This window comes from Pteropus vampyrus, unplaced genomic scaffold (assembly GCF_000151845.1).
Source record: "Pteropus vampyrus isolate Shadow unplaced genomic scaffold, Pvam_2.0 Scaffold276, whole genome shotgun sequence".
NCBI classification, from domain to species: domain Eukaryota; kingdom Metazoa; phylum Chordata; class Mammalia; order Chiroptera; family Pteropodidae; genus Pteropus; species Pteropus vampyrus.
Genome location: NW_011889057.1, coordinates 1,433,230 through 1,452,224, shown reverse-complemented (window position 1 = coordinate 1,452,224; position 18,995 = coordinate 1,433,230). Strand labels below are relative to the sequence as shown.

The window sequence follows — 18,995 nt, the reverse complement described above, 5'->3', positions numbered from 1 at the left end:
TGATTTGTCCTCAGGCAGTTATAGACCAGGGGAGTTGCTTTGGGCTACAGGCAGTTACAGAGCATGAGATTTTCAGACAGGAACTTAGGCAATACATCTGTTATCTAGACAGAACAATCAAAGGGGAGGGTGAGTCTTCAGTTGATCTCGAGATCACTCTGCCCTTCGGCCTATGTAGCAAGCATGTCTACAGAAGCAGAACAAAGAGCTGATTACAAAGTTAGCCATTTGAGTGGAAAATTCCTCTTCATTATTACTAATACAAAAAACATTCTTAAGACAAATGCACTTATCATGGTCCAGTCACTAATGTACATACTGGTTAGTAATTTAGATACAATATCTTATGACTATATATAAGACATTTGAGCTCGGGGTGCTGTAAGTCGCCTTGGGCTTTAGAAAATCATTTCAGGGAGAACACATGTTCAGTAATTAGTAGTTCACTTGACATATAGGTAGGTCAAAAAAGGTGGTATCTGATAATCTCTTATTATGGGCAAGGCCTCTAATTCAAGTTCTTCTGGATAGTTAAGGGAGGGGCAGAAGTTTCTCTTGAGCTCAGAGCTAAAGTTGCCTTTAGCTCAAAACAATCGGCATACCACAGAGGTACATCTTGGGGTGACTGATTTAAACCCCCACATTGATCTAGCCTTGAGGATACATTATTAAACAAAACAGACAAAAATATTTTCTCTCATGGAGCTTACATTCTACTAAGGAGAAAGATGCAATAAACAAATTAAATAAGTAAACACAGAATGTTAAATAGTATAGTTTTGTAGAGAAAATTATAGCAGGAAAGAGCTTTTGAGGGCTGCTACAGGTTTACTAGGAAATGAATGAGGATTCAGGCTGAGAGATGGAAAGAAACTTGCCCAGGGTCGGACAGCAGGTTAGAACCAACATTTCTTTCTCAGTCCTGCCAGCATTCATTCCTCTCTCTGTTCCTCTTGCATGTCCCCAGGTCAGAGGCATCCTTATGAAGGTTACTGCATCCTGACTCACACTGATGAGAGTCAACAGGGAAAAATCTTAAACAATGTACTTTTCTTAAAATATAGATACATTAACCTTGATTTTGATTATAGAATAAAAATAGAATTTACAGGTAAATTTGGGGAGTGGTAGGATATGAAAAGAGAATAGCTGTGCCTTAAACTGCACTTTATAAAAAGAAATAATACAAAGCCTTACTATATACTATATACAGTTTTCAAAGCAGTTTTTAACTCCTTTATCTGACATTCATGACAATAACTGGAGAGAAAAGCAGCTTTATTTCACATTATTATTCCCATTTTAACAAGAGGAAACTGAGGCTCATAGAGAGTAAGTGATGAAATTGAGGAAAAAAGTGTCCAAACCTATAGACAATTTTAATAAGAGTTTATTTGAGCCAAACTGATGACATATGCCTGGAGGCAAGATCTGAAATGCTCCCCAGAATAACAATTTCTTTTATGCATTTGAAATTAAGGAGAGAACAGTAAGGAAAATTGCAGGAGAGTGGGAGAAAGAAAGTGTGGGGGGGTACTGGATGACAAGATAGTTAAAGTTATTGCTGTCTTGAGGGTGGTCGTCACCCTTTAGAAGGAGGTCTGGGGTGTGTTAACCTAGATGCACAGAAACAATGGACAGACCTTGCTTAAAGCAAAGGGAATCCTTTTACTAAAGAAGTCACTTGCCTGGGGCATGGGTACCCACCATGACTTGCCCAGTTAGGAACTCCTGATTAGATCACCTGTGAGGTTACTTTACATAGAATCCCTTTTTATCCCCATCCACAAAGTTCACTTGACAAAGTTCACACAATAGTGAGTGGCCTCAATGGCTGGGACTAGGTCAGTAGTCCTGATCAGTCTGACTGAGGTATGATGTGCGCACAAGGTAATGTGCCTAAGGCTGTTAACTCATGCAGCCTGGTTGCTCGTTTGCTTTTATGAACAGAAATCACCTGCTTGCATATGATTTTTGATTGGTAACCAAATATAGTCACAGTATTATTCATGGACGGAGACAGTTATATTAAGGAATGGCAACTTTATCATGCATCTGAGAGAAAATTTTCTTAGGATAGAAGATTTTTACAAAGTTTTATTGAAATTGTCTGGAGCTTTTTGCCATCTAAGCTCAGGTCTCCTTTCAAGGCTCTATATGGAAATGTGTCCCCATGGAGACAGGAGTGAGGAAATACGGATCAAATAGAGGTGTCTTCCTGGGCCACCTCCATACTATTTATTCCCATCTCCACACCAACAAAGAGGTAGGTATGGGGAAATAGTCATGTCAATCAGAAGATAATACAACAACCATTTTCGATTAGATCTTAACAAGCTTCCAACATCAACCTTCTTCATCCCTAGATTCACATATTTAATTTGGTTTGGTTTATGAAGACAGCTTTGAAGTCAGTTTATATTTCCTGAGACCTAAGGGGCTAAGCATGTGTTATGTTAGAACAGTTAGCAGAATGTATGCTGAGCAAGGGCAGGTGGCTGGAGACTGAAAACTGCCTAAGGATACAAACCGATTCCTAGGTAATTGAGACAAAGTTGTTTTGTGAGAAAATATTGTTTTCCTGTATTAAAGTCGGCATGTTCTAAAGAATTAATGAGCCTCAGAAATGGAAGAAATTCGAGACACCATTTTTAACATTAATAATTCTAAACCCTTCTCTAGTGATTAATAAGTGCAAGGCACTTTTCTCTGCTCTTTACATAGAAGAACTCATTTCATGTTCACAGCAAGCTCATGAAGTGACTATTACCTTTATCAAACAAGATGGCCTTAATATTCCCTTCAATTTAACTAAACTTTAGGTAGACTTCTTTCTGACTCTAGGCTCTTGACCTCCATTTTCTTAAAGCATTTACTTTAGAAACCTTGCCATTGTAAATTCTTTCTCTGCCCCTTTGAGATGTAAATCTCGTCCCAGTTTTACAGCTCCCAGATGTAAATCTCTTGCCAGTTTTACAACTCTCAGGATGTCTTTTTCAAGGTCGGGGAGCCATCTCTTCTAAATGTAATCCTCAAAGATTAGCATCCTTATCTTCCAATTTCTGTGGGAAGCTACGAGGCTAACATCTGAGCATGCTTAGCTCAAAACTGCAAAACCATCTCCTGCTATTAAGATTTGAGAGAGATTTTTCTTTTGGATAAGGCCAATTAGCAAATACAGGTATGGCCTATGACCCCTCCTAAGGTCCTTCAGTACTTTTCCATTGCTCATCCCAGTCCTTAAAATGTCTATCAGCAGAGTTGAGTTCAGACTTAGTTCTGGCCTCTCTCCTCTATTGGCATAGCCATGAATAAAGTCTTTTTTGCCTGCTTAACTTTGGTGCAGTTTTTACTGTGACATTATCCAATTTACTGATTAAGAATCTGAGGCACAGAAAAATCGAGTAACTTGCACAGAAAAGTTGAGTAACTTGCCCAAGGCCACACATTACTGAGCAGGATTCTAGTCCTATCTCCTCACTTTACTGATGTACTGATGCTGTCAGTCAGGGCTTTCTGTCTTACGTAGCTGGAATCTTGCCTGGAGTAAACATTACTACTGTGTTAAAAGCATATTTATTCCATTGTTTTGTTTGATCTAACCCAATGTACTGACGGGACAGGTATTTGTATCTTTATAGTTGAGAATTTAGGAAGGTTAAACATTTGCCTAAATCAAACAGCTCTTTGATGAATGATTCAAATACATATATTTGCATCAGGAGTTTAAGGCCCCCAGGTTAAGAGTTCAATCTCACTGCACTTGATCTGTGAATCTAACTAGAATCAGATCCGTGAGAAGGGCTAACTCCTGCGCAGGAAATCTGTGCCCTCTCCAAGCCAGCTGAGCACCTGTGATCTCTTCCTCCCCACTCCAACAGTTCCTCCACTTTCCTCTTTTACCCAGTAGCCTCCAGAGGCCTTTCTGTAGTTCAGAAAAGCCATCTCCTAAAACCTTCTCCGCCCACATTACTTTCCTTTGAACCAGCTCTCTGTTATGACCCTGTCTTTCCCCAGCCTCTTAGAATTCACTTAAGAATTCTGATTTATATATGACACTTGTCACTTTGCCCTGTGGGGTCGCAAGTATGAGCTCCAGCGTGTTTCCTGCTGGTATCCTGTCTCTCAAATTGGCTTCTCTTCCTTACACAAGGCTTCCCAGATAATCCAGAACAGCAGTGAGGCGAGGGGGTGGAGTAGGTAGTAGTCGTGGCAGAGAAAGATCAGCACTGAAAAGATGCCGATGAAAGAAAATGGTGTGGAAATGTCTGGACAAGAGAACGGATCTAACAGAAAACAAGTCCCCTACTCATGATCGGGAGAAGGGGGGACCCAAGCTCTCGCCCTGGTTACGAGCGTGTAATCTCGGTCACCTCCATTTCCTTACTCTGGGCCTTTTTTTTTTCTTTCTAGACTACTGGGGAGTCTGTGATATTCTCAGATTCTCAGGCCTCGGTTTTTCCCAGTGGGAATGGAGGTATTTACCTCTTCCCTGCTGGGCTCACAGGGAATTCGGTCGTCCTAGTTGGCTGGATGACTATTTCAGAAAAGCCGGGATCTCGGAGCGAAGCGGGGATTGTAGTGGTTGCGCTTGGCTTGACAGTGCTGCACTGCCACGCGTCTCATCCATTTTTTCCTAAACATCGTGCGCTCTGCCGTCCAGCGCCTCTCACTCACCTCCCAGACAAGGGGGCACTGAGGCTGGCCCGGGGACTATTAGCTGTGGTCAGAGTGCGACCAACCCGGGAGTTCTGTCCCCGCCCCCCCCGCCCCGCCCCCCCCTTCCTGCCTCGTGACAATGGAGCTGGTTGGTGGCCGGGAAGCTGGCAGAGAAGCCTGGCTCTCTTTGGGAAGAGATAGAGCCGTGGCAGATGCTGGAGAGAGGGAGGAGCAGGGAAGCTTTTGTTTCCGAAGCTAATAATAGAACCTTCCACAAACACTCTGACTCACGGTGGAGTTCTTCAGAATCTGCCCGGGAGGGGAGGGGGCGCAGAACGCACTGTTTCTTTTCTTCTCTCTTTGATATTGCCTGTGCGGATCCTTCGGTTACTTCTCGAGGGCTGTGCGGCCTGAGGAAGGGAGCAGAGGAGGTTATCCTCGCTGTACCCCGCCTCCCGAATGCTATCCCCACCTTCCGCCAGACACATTCCCTAGAAGATTTCAGTTATTCGTTCCTGTATCTAATAGTAGCTTTTCCAGCCCCAACACATTTCCTCAACGAGATGCGGTCAGATGTGCTGTTAGTCTCTGAGGCTCTTTAAATGAAATAATCTCCTTCTGTTCTCTCTGTGACCAGATCGCTTAACGTCCCCTCAGCTTGACTAAAGTTTGGACACGCTTCTTCCTGACTCTAACCCCTGACCTCCCTTTTCCTAGAGTATTTACTTTAGAAAATTTTATCGTAAAGCTTTTCTGTGTCTCTTTGAGATATAAATCTTCTCCCAGCTTCATTCTAGTTTTACAATCCAGGAAAGGACCTGAGAACCCGGTCTCTAAAATATAAACATCAGGGAAGATTGCGCCCTATCTCTCAGTTTTTATGGAAGCGGTAGGAGCCTAACCTCAGTGGAGGAGGATGGGAGGACTTAGCTCGAAGTTGTAAAACTACCTCCGGTTGGTCGTGAAGATACCAGGAAGTTTACCTTTCCTTTGGGTAAGGCCCATCACCAAACACAGATATTTAAAATTGCTCCATCCCAGCTCTTAAAGAAAACTCACGGTTCTTTGTTTCCATCTAGCTAGGTGTCTAGATGTCATCTATGCGCTATGCTCTTTCTCCTATTGCTGGCAGTAGCATCAGAATAAAATCAACCTCTGTCAGGTCATCGTATCTGGTGTGATATTTTTCCTTTAACACTCATGGTTATGATTTCTCTTAAATCCTTCTCTTCTGGTCTTTGCTGTCTTGCAACTTATTAGGCAACCAAGTAATACGTGACTGGAAATGTGTGTGTGTGTGTGTGTGTGTGTGTGTATCCTCTCCCACTCTACTACAATTTTCTTGGGGGAAGAACATATCTAAGATGTCTGTACCACATATTGCCTGATAGAGCACTGTAGGTGCTCAAGCCCTGTTTGTTGACAAAACATTTTCCATCCAACACAAACCATGACTGTTTGTTCTCTAAAAACATGACAAAGTTTTAAAATATTTTTATTTGTATTATTTTCTGCCAGCAGAAAATACTGTGAATTTTTACAATGACCAAGAGGAGGGACTCTGAATCTCACTCATTTCTTTTTCTGTGAAGATACAACATTTGGGATAGAGGAAGAAGCTGGTTTTGAGGGGCAGGCTGCAAGTGGATCTCCTGGGATGAGACCTCAAGAAGGAAAACAAGACTCTGGTCTTGTGGAAGACATCCTAGAATTTAATTGAGAGCCCATAGGATGTGTAGAGGGTTGGAGGGAATCCTGCTGTGGGTTGCACCAAGGTTTCAGAACCTGAAAGTGGGATTTTGCCTTCCTCACTTAGCTTGAGCCCTTTGAGAGTTTTCCAGTAGCAACCTTTGATCCAGTAGCAACCCTTGTTCCTCAAACTCCATCGTCTTTAAATCCTCGAACTGCCCTAGGCAGTGTCAAAGCTTGGGAGAAAATTAAGTCTTTGTCCAGCTGACCACTGTCCACATCACGTATTCTAATATCCATTTAGCAGAGAAACCAACGCACAGAGAAATGAAGGGAGATGCCTAAGGTCTTTCTTTGTGCATGTGGTTTATAACAGCATCAGGATGTAGATTCCAAGTCTCTTAGTCTGGTCTTCTTTCCCATGTACCATGCTGCTTTTCTCTGACTGAGTTCAGAAGTTTGTAGGATCTGGGAGCAGGAGCTGGATGTTGGAGGCAGTACCATCTCCTGCAAGAAGAAGTGGGAATTAGGCTCTTCTATGAAACCACTGCTGTCAGGGGATGTGCTGTTGCGGTGGTGGCGAAAGCCTGCAATGGGAATTAAAAGCGAACACATCATGCATTTTTGAGATAACTTTGGGTACTGGATTAGTAGAAACCTTCATATCCTACTTGTGGAGATGTTTCTCACAACAATAAGTAATATTTAAAGTTATTAGCAGCAACATCAAAGAGTCATGTGACAGGCTTTCTGCTCTTCTTACCATGAAGTAAGATTTCTGGAAGTGTTCACTTATTTTTTATACTTACAGAAGTATACCCTTACTTTTATGATCGCTGAGCACTGCTGGAGAAAATTATAAAACCACTGCCAAGCTATGTTCTGCACCTTGTGCTGAGCCCTGACATTATTCACCGATTCAACTATTAATACATGTTTCTATTTAAATATTTCTTTTGTTCTTTCTCCATCGCGCAATTTCATTTCTTTACTGTCCTCCTCAAATTCCCTGCCTCACACTTTTTAGTGATGCAGTAGGGAAAAAAGAGAGAAACCGACAGGCAGACATTTCTTGACTTCTTTCCAAAATGACCAGTGTAACTGTATTCGCTCTTGTTTTTTTTCTTTTCCTCTAATCTCAAAGATCTGCACCCCTAACTCATGGCTAAACCCTCCAAAAATGCAAACTCACTCTAATTCTCCAGTGACCTCAGATCATCATTCTCCCTTCCCTCCTGAACCATGGCCTCCCTGATCCTATTGATCCTTTCCCTTCAGCAAATATACATGCTTGAGCAGAGATGCAAATAATTGATTTCCAGTGTGACCAGTATTCTCAGAGATAAGTTTATAGCATTGTTGGATATTAATTAGTTTTGTAGCTAATGGGGCAATCTACTAGTTTATCTGTATATAACTAGTTTCTCAAATACTCTCTGGAGGAGTTCAAACATATTACTAGTATCCTTATTAATTAATCAATCGAATAAAATCTTGGAACATGTTTATCTTATATTTGCATGAGAGCCATTATTTTGCCTTTTTGAAAATTGTACTTTAAAATATTTGCCTTTCAACTTGTTACTTCTACTATATTCTGTTGTTAATAAAAGGACACTAGTATTCACTTACCCAAGAAAAAAACCCTAGAAATTTCTCTATGTTTCTTGCTTTTCCTTATCCCCCAGCTTCCAAGTCTGATTTATTTTAGGTTTAGCCACTGGATGTATTAAATATCTCAAAACCCCACTCTTCTCCATTTCCAGTACTCTTGTCTTATTTCTGTTCATCACATTTCTCCTCGATCTTCTCTGGTAGACTGTTGAATGATTTCCTTTCCTCCACTGACTCTCAATTCTTTCCATTTCTCATACTTCTGCCAGAATGCTCTTTCCAAAAGATAACTCTAATCATATCATTCCTTTTTAAAATTTTCAGTTGCTCTCTATCCTCCTAGACTAAGTCAAAATACTTAAAATAACACGGAAGACTTTGTTTCATAATCTAATTTCTCTTTGTCTTTCCTACTCTTAATTTTGATTTTCTCCCACATATCCCCTTTCTCCCACTAAGCACAAGGTATAGTTTCTGAAGATATTGTTTGTGATTTTCCATTCTCCTCTGCCTTTGGACATGTTTTCTAACTAGGATATCAATGTCCTTCTTCTTCTTCTACTTCCTTCCACTCCCTTCTCCTGAGTTCTAGTTCTATTCTGATATTAACTAACTAGTTACATGATCTTGCTAAGTCATTTTCCTTCTCAAATAGTCTACGTGATTATGAGACTTAGGCGAGATAATATCTCTGAAAGTGCTAAATGCTGGAGGTGCTTTCTACCTGAAGAGCTGGGTAAGGTAGTGTGGATGGAGCTGGAGCCTCTGCTCTGCACATCTCCAGGAGCAGTGCTCACCTTGCGGTTTACGTGAGTGTTGACCTGAAGTTGTATGGCTTGACAGCCTTGGATATAGCCTTGGTAATCCTTGGGAACCTTTGAAATGAATAACTCAGAAAATGAGCATTATGCAATGCAGAGAGCTGTCTTCCACAGCTCTAAAGAAGAGCACGTCAGTACAGATGCAGGGAATGCCAAGGAAGAGAAAAGAAAATACACAGAGGTGAACCGGCAAATACAAATTAAAAATAAGAAGCTTAATTTTCCCTGTTGTAAAAGAGGCTTTTCTCCACTTCACTTTTTCTTAAAGCATGTTTCTTTAGAAAACCTGTCAGTTTTTTATTTGCCTCTTTGAAATGCATGTAAATCTTTTTTAAAAAGCTATATAAGCCTCTTGCCACCTTTACAACCCAGAAATGTGTTTCTCAAAGGAAGCCACTGCTTTGAAAGGTAATCATCAAGGACCATAGCACCCCTATCATCTAGTCTCCATGGGAGGATAGGAGTCTAACTTAGGTGCCTGGCTCCAACTTGCAAAACTATCTTCTGCCATAAAGATAGGAGAAGTTTTATTATTCTTGTGGATAAAGGCAATTAACTAACACAGTTGGCCACTCGAGTTACCAGGTGAATCTAGGCTGAACTATGTGACAAATGGTACTGTCAAGTCCTCTTATTTGAGGACTAGTTATTGTTTATTTTGACAACATGTATGTGATGGGTTATAGAAGAGGTGAGATTTCTTGCAGTCTGCAGTCTCGTTAGTGGATCGTCTGTGATGCGCATCATATTGTGGTTTAATGCTTATTCAAAAATAAAACTGTTTTCTTTCTCTTAACCTTTCTGGAGAAGTTTTCTGGGGTGGGAGAAGATTTTTTAAAATTTATATTTCCCTAACATGTGCAAAAGGACATTGGTAAGAATTATAAATGTAGCAGAAAAATAATTGTCACAATCTCATGATGTCCTGTCTCCCTTTTCCATCTCCCCTATACTTTCTATCTACTAGTTCCCCTTAAGAATTTATTTTAGTATAAAAATAACTGCCCAGTGTCATCAGCTATCAAATGGAAAACAATTTAAGAAAGCATATATCACAGCATTAAATGATTTAATTCCCATGAAATGCTGAGGATAGTGTCTGACGTGTAGAAAACCCTATACATATTTGTTATTGTTAATATCATCATGTGAGAAAACTTACATCAAAGAGAAATCTGTAGCTACCTGACTCACACAGGTTCTAATCAGTACAAACAGACAGAGCTTCGAATTAACAAACAGACAGAGCTTCGAATTAACCGCTATGGGATTATTTCACACTAGTTTCCTTCTTTATGCTCTGCACTAGCCTCCCAACCTAACCCTTCCTGTCTCTTCTTTCACTGCCACCAGCAGAGTTGACCATATCATGAAACCTCCCATCTCCATAGATAATCACTTTACAAATAGAATATATATTGGCCTATGCTACCTCAGATCTGGTAAAAGAAACAAACAACAACAAAAGAAAAACCTTCTTGCCTCTCTGCCTTTTATAAATGTAATAAAGGCCAAATGGTTTAAATTTCAGCAACAGGGCACCCATAAAAGTGCTGTGAATTTGAAATTCTTGAGCACAGTGCTAATTAGGAAGAACAATGAGAGTCAGCCTTTCCCAGGACCTTGGAGGAAGAATAAGACTTCTCTGGCAGAGACTAAAGGATAGAGAGGAAAGAAAGCTGGTAGTTGGGGACAGATCCTCTTTTAACAGTAAAGGTGCCATTGTGCTAATTATTGAAAGGCACTCATCTTATACCGTTGAATTAGGAAAAAAAAAAAAAAAAGAAAAGGAACTCCCTTTTAGAAGATGAAGGCCCTTGAGTTTCTGGGTGGTAAGCTAGAGCTGGATTTGAACCCTTATTTGTCTCTTTTGGTCGGTGTCTTTGTGCAACGTGAGGACTATACAAACTGGACATAGTGGCTGGTTAGGTGCTGCTACCTCTTCCTACCCATGCTCACACCTTTTCTATGGCCAATAACCAGTAGTAGATTAACTCCTGGGACTTTATACAGAGATCCTGGGAGATAATTCATCTCGAGGAGATAATTATAGATCCTGAAAGAGGCAGAGTAGGGCTGTTTTTCAGTAGATCTGAGGGACTCCCCCATATATCTCTGCCTTTGATGGTGGTAAGTGAATTTCCCCCTTCCTTATTTCTCACGGTCTTTAATCTTTGTAGTCCTGTGCTGTTTTGTAGTAATTCCCCCCTTCCTGTGATCTCTTAGACGATGATAGAAGAGTGGATCGAGAAGACTGTGCACGGCTTTGTGAAAAGATGATGAAACAAACTCACAGAAAATTGGGAAGATTTGGCACCCTCTGTGATTTCTGTCGCAGCCAAAGACTGTCGGTGCAGAGATCTCTCATTCTTCTAGAGAGGCACAGAAGGGAAATCTACAAAGTCACTTCCTCTTTTACCAGAGGGACTAAGTGCATTGAATTTCTAAAGTTACTGTGTTTCATTGAGTCTGATAAACCATTGTTCATAAGATTTATAATTATTTTATACTCCACTAAGGAGGCAAAATGTAGACAATTAAACTGGCTGACACTGACAATGGTAAGACCTATTCTATCCGAGAGATATTAAAATGTGGAAAAATGTATGCTTTAGATTAAGTGAAACACAGCATTTCTAACTGCAATCTCTCTTGCTGTAACGAAATCCTATCACTATGGTAGAAAATAGAATCTAGTAACTTATTCGAAATGTGTAAATTTTAGAAACACTTCCTCTCTGGCATAACCGCATAGATCTTGCACTGCCTGTTTGGTATTTTTCTTGTGCGAGGCTGACATCTGCTGGACAAATAACACTTGAACAAATCTTTGTACAGTGGCACCCCCCACCCCCCCATCCACCGTTTGGCCTTCCGTGGTTACCTGTGGTTAACCACAGTTCAAAAATATTAAATGGAAAATTCTGGAAATAAACAAATCATAAGTTTTAAACTGTACGCTGTTTTGAGGAGCGTAATGAAATCTCTTGCTGTCCCGCTCTGTCCTGTCTCACCCCAGACGTGAATCATCCCTTCGTCCAGTCTCCACACTGTATATGCCTCCTGCCCATTAGTCACTTAGTACACTTCTCATGGTATTGCAGAGCTTGTCTTCAAAGTATTTTACTTAATAATGGCAGATTCACATGACTTTAATGAAGTATATTGTTATAATTTTTCTATTTTATTCTTAGTTATTGTTGTTAATCTCTTATTGTGCCAATTTATAAATTAAACTTTTTCTTAGGTATGTATTACCAGAAAAACATGGTACTTGTTAGAACTGAAAATTCTCAGGCCCTGTCCAGACCTATTCAATCAGAAATTCTGGAAGATAGAGTTCTGTACTACTAGTTTGGTTTTAGGCATCCATTGGGGGTCTTGGATTATATCCCCCATCGATAAGGTGTAAGGACCATAGCACCCCTATCATCTAGTCTCCATGGGAGGATAGGAGTCTAACTTAGGTGCCTGGCTCCAACTTGCAAAACTATCTTCTGCCATAAAGATAGGAGAAGTTTTATTATTCTTGTGGATAAAGGCAATTAACTAACACAGTTGGCCACTCGAGTTACCAGGTGAATCTAGGATGAACTATGTGACAAATGGTACTGTCAAGTCCTCTTATTTGAGGACTAGTTATTGTTTATTTTGACAACATGTATGTGATGGGTTATAGAAGAGGTGAGATTTCTTGCAGTCTTCAGTCTCGTTAGTGGATCGTCTGTGATGCGCATCATATTGTGGTTTAATGCTTATTCAAAAATAAAACTGTTTTCTTTCTCTTAACCTTTCTGGAGAAGTTTTCTGGGGTGGGAGAAGATTTTTTAAAATTTATATTTCCCTAACATGTGCAAAAGGACATTGGTAAGAATTATAAATGTAGCAGAAAAATAATTGTCACAATCTCATGATGTCCTGTCTCCCTTTTCCATCTCCCCTATACTTTCTATCTACTAGTTCCCCTTAAGAATTTATTTTAGTATAAAAATAACTGCCCAGTGTCATCAGCTATAAAATGGAAAACAATTTAAGAAAGCATATATCACAGCATTAAATGATTTAATTCCCATGAAATGCTAAGGATAGTGTCTGACGTGTAGAAAACCCTATATATATTTGTTATTGTTAATATCATCATGTGAGAAAACTTACATCAAAGAGAAATCTGTAGCTACCTGACTCACACAGGTTCTAATCAGTACAAACAGACAGAGCTTCGAATTAACAAACAGACAGAGCTTCGAATTAACCGCTATGGGATTATTTCACACTAGTTTCCTTCTTTATGCTCTGCACTAGCCTCCCAACCTAACCCTTCCTGTCTCTTCTTTCACTGCCACCAGCAGAGTTGACCATATCATGAAACCTCCCATCTCCATAGATAATCACTTTACAAATAGAATATATATTGGCCTATGCTACCTCAGATCTGGTAAAAGAAACAAACAACAACAAAAGAAAAACCTTCTTGCCTCTCTGCCTTTTATAAATGTAATAAAGGCCAAATGGTTTAAATTTCAGCAACAGGGCACCCATAAAAGTGCTGTGAATTTGAAATTCTTGAGCACAGTGCTAATTAGGAAGAACAATGAGAGTCAGCCTTTCCCAGGACCTTGGAGGAAGAATAAGACTTCTCTGGCAGAGACTAAAGGATAGAGAGGAAAGAAAGCTGGTAGTTGGGGACAGATCCTCTTTTAACAGTAAAGGTGCCATTGTGCTAATTATTGAAAGGCACTCATCTTATACCGTTGAATTAGGAAAAAAAAAAAAAAAAGAAAAGGAACTCCCTTTTAGAAGATGAAGGCCCTTGAGTTTCTGGGTGGTAAGCTAGAGCTGGATTTGAACCCTTATTTGTCTCTTTTGGTCGGTGTCTTTGTGCAACGTGAGGACTATACAAACTGGACATAGTGGCTGGTTAGGTGCTGCTACCTCTTCCTACCCATGCTCACACCTTTTCTATGGCCAATAACCAGTAGTAGATTAACTCCTGGGACTTTATACAGAGATCCTGGGAGATAATTCATCTCGAGGAGATAATTATAGATCCTGAAAGAGGCAGAGTAGGGCTGTTTTTCAGTAGATCTGAGGGACTCCCCCATATATCTCTGCCTTTGATGGTGGTAAGTGAATTTCCCCCTTCCTTATTTCTCACGGTCTTTAATCTTTGTAGTCCTGTGCTGTTTTGTAGTAATTCCCCCCTTCCTGTGATCTCTTAGACGATGATAGAAGAGTGGATCGAGAAGACTGTGCACGGCTTTGTGAAAAGATGATGAAACAAACTCACAGAAAATTGGGAAGATTTGGCACCCTCTGTGATTTCTGTCGCAGCCAAAGACTGTCGGTGCAGAGATCTCTCATTCTTCTAGAGAGGCACAGAAGGGAAATCTACAAAGTCACTTCCTCTTTTACCAGAGGGACTAAGTGCATTGAATTTCTAAAGTTACTGTGTTTCATTGAGTCTGATAAACCATTGTTCATAAGATTTATAATTATTTTATACTCCACTAAGGAGGCAAAATGTAGACAATTAAACTGGCTGACACTGACAATGGTAAGACCTATTCTATCCGAGAGATATTAAAATGTGGAAAAATGTATGCTTTAGATTAAGTGAAACACAGCATTTCTAACTGCAATCTCTCTTGCTGTAACGAAATCCTATCACTATGGTAGAAAATAGAATCTAGTAACTTATTCGAAATGTGTAAATTTTAGAAACACTTCCTCTCTGGCATAACCGCATAGATCTTGCACTGCCTGTTTGGTATTTTTCTTGTGCGAGGCTGACATCTGCTGGACAAATAACACTTGAACAAATCTTTGTACAGTGGCACCCCCCACCCCCCCATCCACCGTTTGGCCTTCCGTGGTTACCTGTGGTTAACCACAGTTCAAAAATATTAAATGGAAAATTCTGGAAATAAACAAATCATAAGTTTTAAACTGTACGCTGTTTTGAGGAGCGTAATGAAATCTCTTGCTGTCCCGCTCTGTCCTGTCTCACCCCAGACGTGAATCATCCCTTCGTCCAGTCTCCACACTGTATATGCCTCCTGCCCATTAGTCACTTAGTACACTTCTCATGGTATTGCAGAGCTTGTCTTCAAAGTATTTTACTTAATAATGGCAGATTCACATGACTTTAATGAAGTATATTGTTATAATTTTTCTATTTTATTCTTAGTTATTGTTGTTAATCTCTTATTGTGCCAATTTATAAATTAAACTTTTTCTTAGGTATATATTACCAGAAAAACATGGTACTTGTTAGAACTGAAAATTCTCAGGCCCTGTCCAGACCTATTCAATCAGAAATTCTGGAAGATAGAGTTCTGTACTATTCGTTTGGTTTTAGGCATCCATTGGGGGTCTTGGATTATATCCCCCATCGATAAGGTGTGATTACTATATATGTATGATTATATATGTAGATATATAATTCTCCTATTTCATAGGACAAAACTAAAGTTAAATGATTTCTGCAAGATCATTGAACTAGTATGAGGTATGGCATTTGGCTCCAGATCTTAAAATTTTCAACTATATATTGTCGCCTTTTGCTAATTACCTTTTTTGTGAATGATGAACCTTATATAACCTATATACCTGGAGATGAAGGTAAATAGAGAAATAGAATTAAGAGCGATAAGGACTCTAAAACCACAGAGAATTAGAATTAAAAGAGAATCGTAAAGATCTTTGGAATTCATGGACTAATAACACTGAAATTTTGGAATATTATCCAAAAACAGCTATTGGGCTAAGAGATGCAGTAAATAGTATGAAGACATGCAAAATGGGTGGAACTCTAGATAAGATTCATTTACTTAATTCAAGAAAAGTTTCAATTTGCACTATCTTGGAAAAATCATTGTCTCTGAGGCCATCTTCTCTGTGATTCTAGGGGCTAGGTGGTGAAAACTACAGGAGACTAATTTTCATTTAGTTTAAATAATAGGTCTTTAGCCATAATGTTCAAAAGTATAAGGGATGCCTCTGAAAGAGTTAATACTCAAAACTCTTAGTAATAGGCAGTAACTACCTATGTGATGTTCATTGTCCTTTAAGGAGGCGGAGGGGAGCTATGCACATTGGACCCTCGCTGCAGAGAGGAGCTCAGAGCCTAAGTAAACAAAGCTGTGAGATACACTGAAGAGTCTTCCCTAAGTCCTGTGATGTAGGCTGATTAGAAAGCAGCTAAAAAAAGTAAGCACTGGCATATAAATATCCATGGTTGGTCCTCACCTGTTACCAAACTTCTACAACAATGCTTCTCAAACTTCAATGTGCAAAAGAATCACTAAGGATTAATATAATTGTGATTTATCAGGTCAGGGGGCGCGGGGCTGGGGTTCCAAATTTCTAACAAAATCCCAAGGGATATATGCCGCTGCTGGCCTGTAGACTACATTTTGAATATTAAGGTTATACAGAATTTCCCCCAGAAGAGCAGTTCTCAGGCTGTGATCACCAGGCCAGCAGCATCAGCATCACCTGGGAACTTGTTAGAATAGCAAATTTTCAGGCCCTGTCCATACCTATTCAATTAGAAACTCTGGAAGAGAGGGCCCGGACATCTGTATTTTAACAAGTCCTCCAGGTGATTCTGATGCTAGTATCTGAGACCCGGTGATCTAGAGAAGCATTTATCCAGCCATAATAGAAAACACCCGAAGAGCTTAAACAAAAAAATCAGCCACTGGTTTCCACGCCATCCCAATTAAATCAGAATCGCAGGATGCGGGGCCTTTCATTATAATTATCTTAAAAAATCTTTCCAATGTGCAGCTAGGTTTGAGAATCACAGAGAGAGAGAGAGAGAGAGAGTGTCACTTACTTCTTGAGCCTTTGTCAGCAAAAGTCTGGTAGAGGTGGGGGGTTCTGGGTCTGCTGGGCCAGAGACTCTCCTCCTCTTCATTGTTGCTTTGCATCTGAAACCAAGATCCCAGCAGAACTCAGACCCAGTGGTGGGGAAAGGTGTAGAATGGCAGGCGGCTCTAGGGGAAGAAAGCTGAGTGTACTTGAGGGACTTGGCCTCTTTTCCTGTGGCAGGAACCTGGTAGTCAGGAAGGCAGGAGCTGAGGTGCAGCTCTGCTTTGAATGAGAAGTGACATACATAAAAATTATGTTGCAAATTATCACAGCTTCCTTTTGTGGCAAAGACTTGAGAACTTTTCCAAGAGACCCTAGCACTTCATGGCAGTACTATAGGCCCGGGCAAGAGGAGTCCTGAGTTTCTGAGAGTCCATGGGGTAAAGAGTTGGTAGACCTAGGGGATGTACCCACCTGGATCCTACACTACCCCTCTAGACCATGTTCTGGTTACCCAGAATTCCAAATATGCTGCTCGAATGGTCCCAAGCCTGCTTCAGTGAACTGCACTTGTTTGCCTGGTGTCTGTTCTCATAAGGGCCGTCCTCTCTACTAGTACATGCACTCTTGAGTGATGTCCAATGGATGGCTCTTTGTATGGGTAGGGTGTATGAGGCATTTGGACACACAGGTCCCTGATAGTGCAGGACAGATCTTGGCATGGAAAGAGAAGGAAAAGGCCAGGGGCTGCCCACAATACCATGTTCTAGCACCAAAGTCCTAAGAGCCTGGGAATTCTAGATTTGAATGTGAACTTCCAGGTCTTTATGGTTACATATTTGTCAAGGAAGAAGTAAAGATATTTTATTACATAATATTTAGCTTAGTGTGTAACTGACCTGTCTACTCTTGTGCAGTTCCCATAAGTGGTGAGATGGGGAGTACTTGATGAGAAACTTCAAGATCAGATTAGGTGAGGAATTACAAAAGCATTTCTGGAAACCTGGATGCTCTTAAAAAAATGGGCCTGTTCTTCTTTCTCCTTTTATATTAACTTGCTCTCAAAGGTTTCTGAATATGATTTGAGAATTGGCATGTCTAGTGAGGACAGGGAGCCTGGATTGCCTTTCCCCAAGGACAAGAAGCTAGAGCCTTTCTCTGCCAGCCTCTCCCTCATCTCCAACCCACTCACCTCCTCCAAGTCAAAGGTGTCCAGCAGCTGCTGGGTCAGAGATCGATGCAGTTCTGGTTTCTCTTGGCTCTGCTTCCATTTCTGCTGAATGACGGACAGGTCCAATGATTTAACCTCCCTGCCTGTGGGATTCTTTTGAAATAGGCTTTTTCTTGCTCTGCTCTTCCTTTTCCAGAAAATCTCATCCTTGTCTGAATGGACTTCCTTATTGGTGGCCTGTAGACCCCACAGCTCTCTCTTTACCCGCGCAGGGTCTGTGCTCCATTGTAGATTTGCTCTGGGCAGAGAGTGTGTGCAAAAGGGTGTCTTGGAGTTAGAATGCAGAGTTTGTGATGGTGCTTGCACTTTGGACATTCCCTGCTGTGTTACCTCTTTAGGGCAAAGGACACATGGACAGGAAGAAGTGGGCAGCTTTGTACTGCTGATGGGGAGCACAGGATCTTCCTGTGAACCTGGCGCAAACTCAGGGTCTTGTTGGAGAACCAGCTTCTCTCCTCTCACTCTGTCCATTACTTCCCACACCACTTGGTCCAAACTGTTCCTTTTGGGGGTATTGCGGGGTGGTGATAGCCGATCTCGGGGGCACGTATATAGGCACATTTTGGAGATGGCTTTCCGGAGGCGCTCTCTGGGTGAGTGAGGTTCAGGCTCTGGGGCCAGAATTTTGATGGGTGGCACATCAGTTGGGTTGCAATTCCAGAACATGTGGGATGGTGTGAACTTTTGAACAGGTGTCTTAGACACATACGAGTAGAGGCAGAAGAAGGCATCAGCAGTGACTGCCAGTGTTTGCACCTGCTTAAACCTGCCTGGGTACAAAGATTGAAGACCATGAGTCTGGGGATCATCAGAAGATTATTTATTGAATCTCTGACTTCAATCACCTCCCTAAAGCTTAAAATTCAGAAAGAGATGGTGCCGAGTTTCCCACTAGTGTTTCTCCCATTTAGATTTCTGACACCCAGTATCCCCTTTCTTGATTTTCTTGATTTTTTGACTCCCCATGCCAAGTAGTCCAAAAATTAATTCTTTAAGGGATGAGAAACATTTCTATATCTTAATTTAGCATCTCCTTTCTGTCATCGGAATATTCTAAATAATGGCCTCTACCACTGTGTTTGCTTTAGAGGACAGACATGATAAAAAAGGGCAAAACAAACATTTTCTTAGACAATAACAAAGTTTTAGGGTTATAGAAGGCTTCT

At 40.7% G+C, this 18,995-nt stretch overlaps 1 protein-coding gene across 2 annotated transcripts in view; it reads right to left on the bottom strand.

The window, feature by feature from the left end:
- Nucleotides 1-6,178: 6,178 nt before the first annotated feature.
- Nucleotides 6,179-18,995, bottom strand: part of TESPA1 (thymocyte expressed, positive selection associated 1) — a 22,072-nt gene continuing 9,255 nt past the window's right edge. The window contains exons 7-9 of one of the 2 annotated variants that reach the window (XM_011375743.2): nt 17,791-18,599; nt 16,624-16,717; nt 6,179-6,935 (exon numbers count right to left, since the gene is read on the bottom strand). In XM_011375743.2, the coding sequence (XP_011374045.1) occupies nt 6,727-6,935; nt 16,624-16,717; nt 17,791-18,599 (1,112 nt within the window). In that variant the 3' untranslated portion in view covers nt 6,179-6,726. Of the gene's footprint in view, nt 6,936-16,623; nt 16,718-17,790; nt 18,600-18,995 lie in introns of those variants that run through there. The other variant, XM_023520799.1, reaches the window with a different exon arrangement.